Source organism: Aplysia californica, unplaced genomic scaffold (genome assembly GCF_000002075.1).
Source record: "Aplysia californica isolate F4 #8 unplaced genomic scaffold, AplCal3.0 scaffold00434, whole genome shotgun sequence".
Lineage (NCBI taxonomy): Eukaryota > Metazoa > Mollusca > Gastropoda > Aplysiida > Aplysiidae > Aplysia > Aplysia californica.
Genome location: NW_004797704.1, coordinates 224732 through 230922, shown reverse-complemented (window position 1 = coordinate 230922; position 6191 = coordinate 224732). Strand labels below are relative to the sequence as shown.

The following is a 6191-nucleotide window of genomic DNA, read 5'->3' as shown; positions in this document are numbered from 1 at the left end:
TTGCAGGTAGTGCGATTTGCAATTCACAAGTATTCCACAACTCTTAGACAGTATGCCTTGTAAATTCGGGTTTTGTCTGCATCGGCGATTTTGGAGAAAACTGCCAGCACTTTTCTTTTCTTCACTGATAAAATAACTCATATTTTCATTGATGTCAAATTTGAGGGTGTAGAGTCACATTTGAAAAAGAAAAGACATAGTGTTCTATTTGAAGTTAAGCCTGTGTAAACCAGTAACATCGCGTTGCCAGACTGTTCCTGCGGTAGACCTTCAGCTAAACCAGAAACACAGCGGTAGACCATCGACTAAACCGGTACCGAGTATAAAGTATGCGCATCAGCCTTAGACGGTTGAAGAGACTCTTGTTTCAGAGAAAAGGGGGAGGGGGAGAAAGCGAGCAAGAAAGAGAGAGAGAGAGATAGAGATAGAGAGAGAGAGAGAGAGAGAGAGAGAGAGAGAGAGAGAGGGGGGGGGGCGTAAATAGATATAGCGCTATTTAGTTATTTGAAAGATTTATTACAGTTATCTTTAAAATCTAGATGTATTCTTTGTCCTCTACGTGGCAATTTTTCTCTATTAGCTTTTCTCGAAAAAATAGTAGTTCAGGAATACTTACGTCCTTTAAAGATGATTTCAAAGCTTTTCCGCTCTTCTGGTCCAAAACATTTGCTAATGTCGTAATACTTCATGGAATGATGCTCGTCATCATAGTCGTAATAATTGTTGATAATGTACGTTCCTGTCTTGAGAACGATAAGAAAGAAGGAGTGGGGGCGGTAATGATTACCTATGCGTTTTGTCCACGCCAACATCATCATCATTGCAACCCCCCCCCCCTTTTCAAGTTAAAAAAGTATGTTGTGTAGCGGTTCGGTGCTTTACTATCACAATATGTAGATTGTGTTAGAACGATAGCCATGTGAGTGAAAGGGGGTCAGGTGGAACGATGAATCCCTCTCAGCGCGGACTGGCCACGGCTGTCGAAGCAGCCAGCATCCCGACTGATCTAAAGTGTGTCGATGAGGACGTGAAACGTTACATTTAAAATATATAAAGTAAAAAAGGAGACTCTTGAGAACTGATCTATGACGACCTGTTCAATTTTAATGTAGATTAGACAATAAAGGAATTTTGTTATCATCAACATGATCATCGTTTTTGTCGTCGTCTTAGTCGTCGCCGCCTTCGTTGTTATTGGTGCCGTCGGTAAAACCGATGTTCGGAGCCCCATATTTTTCAGGATGGTTCCCTTGTAATCCCATTTTGCATAGGTACTCATGCGGCACTGCCGTTTCTAAGTACTGTCAACATTTTCTCTTGTTCATTCCTACCCTCTTTCTTACGGGCTACCCCCAAAAGACCATTTACATGAAATGAATTATCACCTCTGATACCACAAGGAAACTTCTTCTCAACGATATTCCGCACGTTATTATTACATTCTATTTAATTAAATAAAATCTTGCTGGTGGCTTCACTGATGCAGTTAGTTGGGAACTTGACATTCTCTTCTAAAATAGAAATATTTTTTTATGAAAAAAAAAGAAAAAAAAAGACTTCTAAACAGTGTCCCTGGAGGTACAAAGAACGTGATTCGCCTTTAAGATTGCGTGAGTCGTGCCATGTCGAAGTATCAAGTGAAAACCTAAATCTTGGTAGCTGGTGGGCACCATGGTGCTATTTATTCGTGAAACCTCTCTTTCTTTTCTTGTTGATAACACTGTAATGTGTCCCGGTCAAAACATAACCTTTATAGTGCTGATTCGTCCTAAGCCAAGTCAGTAACAACTACGCACATACCGTATAGTACGGTTCTGTACGATTTTAAAGTTCTTTTTAATGACTCTAAGGTTATCAAAAGGACTTGAAGTGGCGTCGGTAGCCTAGTGGTTAGGCTACCGGACTCGTAATCGTGAGATTACGGGTTCGGGGGTTCGAGCCTCAGCTCGGTCCGACGTTGTGTACTTGGGAAAGGCACTTTACACGAACTTCCCACTTAGTTCGGTCCTATCGGAGACGGACGTGAAACTAGGAGGTTCCGCCCCTTAAATAACCTAATAGTGTTGATAGGGGCGTTAAACTCATACCATATATAAAAAGGGGCTTGAAGCTGGAATTTCACTCCATTAAGCCCTATCTCTGATAGTATCGATATATGTACACTCCAAGAACAACACAAGCTCAGAAAAGAACCATTTGGAATTTGAACCACGGCCATCTGCAGCATAGTCCGACATTATCAAGTAACTACTAAGCCTTAGAAGCAAACAGACAACACAAAAAAGGAAAAGAATACCTTCAGTAAAAAAGATAATAAACAACCCATTAAAACTTACTGTTTTGTCTGTGATCTGCAGCATGACGGGTTGTGAAGTACTGGAAACTGGAGAATTGCTCTCCACTGTCACATAGTCCCAGTCATCCTGCAACACAGGCAAACACACGTAAATTGTAAATCAACAATGGCTACCTCTGAATTAATGCTGACTGGCATAAACGTCCTTATCAATACAATCTGATTCATTCAGAAGGCGGGATACTTCATCCTGCCAGTCAGGGTCAACTGGGTCTAAGCAGACATCTCAGGAAAAGAGCACATTCCAGCGTTTGGATATCACTAAAGAAAATTCAATTAATCTTTTCTCATTTCCGGATTGTTTATCATCATCATCATCAATGCCTTTCACCCCTGGCAGGGTATAGGCCACACACATTTATCTCTGTCCTGAGCCATCCTTCCAAGCTCGTTCCAAGTGAGCTTCATTTCTCTCATGTCCCTTTCCACGCATCTCCTCCATGTTTCCTGTGGCCTACCCCTGCCTCGTGCTCCTTGTGGGTTCCACTGCAGTGACTGTCTTGTGATGTTTCCGCTGGGCTTTCTTAAGGTGTGTCCCATCCATCGCCACTTTCTTAGTCCTATTTCTACTTCTATATCCTTTTGTCCTGTCCTTTCCCACAGTTCTTCATTTCTTATTCTATCCTGCCACTTAATTCTTAGAATACTCCTCATACATCTGTTGATGAAAGTCTGGACTTTATTCAGTACTGTTTTCGTTGTCTTCCAAGTTTCGCAGCCGTAGAGGAGCACAGACTTGACGTTGGAGTTAAAGAGTCGAATCTTGGTGCGCAGCGAGATGTTGCTTGCTTTCCAGACTTCTGATAATTGCTTGAAGGTTGACCTTGCCTTGGCGGTTCATGCTTTAACGTCTGCCTTGGTTCCACCTTTACCATCGATGACACTTCCAAGGTAGGTAAAGGAGTCCACTTCTTCCAGGGGAGTGTCTTCCACTGTCACAGCAGGGCTTGAAACTTTTCCTAGCTTCACTACTTTTGACTTGCCTGGATGTATACGTAGGCCAACACTCCTTGATAGCCTGTTGAGTTCCTTGGTCTTTTCTTGCATCTGAGCATGTGTGTGAGAGAGCAGCGCAAGGTCATCGGCGAAGTCTAAGTCGTCCAGCTGCTGCCAAGGGATCCATTGTATTCCATTACGTTTGCAATTGTTTATGCTTTATGATGATTAGAGTTATACCTTTTACCATTCTGTAATTTTCACTAAACGTCAAGTTTAACCTTTCTTTTACATGCGTTTTTCGGATTGAGCTTCAATTCTCGCTTTCAAACAGCTTTACTGACTGTTATTTATCATTAATATGCATGTTGTATATATAATAATATAATTTACAATAATATTATTATCAACAAAATGTAATAATTATTTACGTTGAAAGTATATTTTCTATTCCGTATGTAACACCCTCACACACACACACACACACACACACACACACACACACACACACACACACACACACACACACACACACACACACACACACATACACACACACAAGTTGGAAGAAGAAGAAGAAGAAGAAGAAGAAGAAGAAGAAGAAGAAGAAGAAGAAGAAGAAGAAGAAGAAGAAGAAGAAAAAGAAGAAGAAGAAGAAGAAGAAGAAGAAGAAGAAGAAGAAGAAGAAGAAGAAGAAGAAGAAGAAGAAGAAGAAGAAGAAGAAGAAGAAGAAGAAGAAGAAGAAGAAAAAAAAAACGAGAAGGAGGAGGAGGAGGAGGGGGGAGGAGGAGGGGGAGGAGGAGGAGGAGGAGGAGGAGGAGGAGGAGGAGGAGGAGGAGGAGGAGGAGGAGGAGGAGTTTCAATTGCTCGTGTAAATTGCTTTACATAATATATGTTTTAGTTTCAGGTTTAGTAGAGTTTTTACGGCGCTTGCAACTGCATAAGTTCATATGAGCGCCAAGGGATGGATGTCAACAGAGAAACCCATACAGGGAATCAGGTTTACTCTTGCTTCACCAGCACAAAGTCTGCTTTGACTATCAAGGTACCCCGGAAATAGCGGTTAACAAGAGAGTGACAAACAAACAAAAGAAGTAATGGAAAAAGGACGATAGTAAGGATTAGGAAAGAAAAAGCAGCAGTTCCTCGTATGCAGTTCAGGCACAGTTATGAGCATGACATTGATGAATCAGCCCATTTACAATTCTACTGTGCATAAGAACTTGTTAATTTTCCCCCTTTGGGATTAGTCTAACGATACTACAGTCAGTAGCACTGCCCGAGGAGGGGGGGGGGGATTCTATGTGTGTATAGTATATATTTATCGCAGACGTGACAGCAAAATCAGCCTCTCTTGAACAGGGCTGGTCACTCGAGACTGTTCTGTTCTTTGCCCATCCCGGACATTTCAAGTGCGCTAAAAACTTTGTATAAGTCGAGAACAATACAACTACTACATTTTAGCCACATTGCTGCTTCTCAGACAGATTTTCCGTCATGAACAAGGCGGAAACGAAAGTTGCGATCAGTTTAGCTAAGTCGATGAGTCTTGTAATGAAAGAAAAAATTATGATCGAAAAAAAGCTAGAACTTTTGTTTGAAAAGAGCTACGGGGCATCTTCCAGGTAAATGATTTTGTATTCTTTTATAATATAGCAGCAACTAATGAATACAATTTACTAAAATAAAATTTACTGTATTAAGATGAAAAATGCTCATGGAAATGGCAAAAACAGTGCATGGGTGTGTGGACTAACTATTGCTCACTTGTGTCTCCAAAAATCGTGACGATTAGAACATATTTGGCTTTTGTATAACTATTTGAAAACGTTGTATTTTTAATAGCATTCAGTATATATAACAATATACACGTGCAGGCATACACATAATTCCTTGACCATGTTCAAAACTTACAGCCAGGAAGTAGAACGTAAAGATGCTCTCCTCGCTGCTAGCGTTATCAGCGCTGCGCACGTGGAAGTCCGATCTCACAGATTCGAACACATCGCACAAGATGCCACGGACAGAAGCCTAGGGCGTGGTGGGGGTGTAAATGGAGGAACAGAATTAGGGTGTTGAATGTGTGGCCAGTAAATGGATAATAAACTCTTTCTCTCTCTCTCTCTCTCTCTCTCTCTCTCTCTCTCTCTCTCTCTCTCTCTCTCTCTCTCTCTCTTTCTCTCTCTCTCTCTCTCCCGCCTCTCTCCCTCCCTCTCTCACTCTCTCTCTCTCACACACACACACAAACTCTCTCTCTCTCTATCAATCTCTCTATCTATCTATCTATCTATCTATCTATCTATCTATCTATCTATCTATCTATCTATCTATCTATCTATCTATCTATCTATCTATCTATCTATCTATCTATCTATCTATCTATCTATCTATCTATCTATCTATCTATCTATCTATCCATCTATCTGATCAGTAGATGACCAAAGGCAATGATGAGCATACAACCAATCTTGTTTTTGATAGGAAAATATAATTGAAAAATCCGTATGATAGAATTAATGAAGTTATGCTTCTTTTTCTGAAAAATCCGTATGATAAAATTAATGAAGTTATGCTTCTTTTTCTATAATGCTCTAGAACATCGCGTTTTTTGTCAGAAACCACGTAGGAGTAGGTATTGTCTAGTCTGAAAAATTCTAATGGTGTTGCCATCCTTATTGTATCACTCCCGTTTGGAAACTTGAACTGTATCACATCAGGGTACTCCTTATCGGTTGGTATAGGGCCAATATAGCATTCCTCTGTTACTTGGTTTATGAAAAATTCCGCCCCTGGAGATGCATCACTGACATGTTTGAGACTGAGGGACGGCAAGAGAGGCTAATTATGGCTCTATAATTACAAAAAGACAGTTGATATTATGGATAGAACACAGATAGAC

At 40.7% G+C, this 6191-nt stretch overlaps 1 protein-coding gene across 1 annotated transcript in view; it reads right to left on the bottom strand.

The window, feature by feature from the left end:
- LOC101857428 overlaps nt 1-6191 on the bottom strand; it is a 70463-nt gene that overhangs the window by 1880 nt on the left and 62392 nt on the right. Inside the window, exons 19-22 of the mRNA XM_035971421.1 lie at nt 5912-6081; nt 5207-5323; nt 2337-2423; nt 617-743 (exon numbers count right to left, since the gene is read on the bottom strand). Coding sequence (XP_035827314.1) covers nt 617-743; nt 2337-2423; nt 5207-5323; nt 5912-6081 — 501 coding nt within the window. The remainder of the gene's footprint in view (nt 1-616; nt 744-2336; nt 2424-5206; nt 5324-5911; nt 6082-6191) is intronic.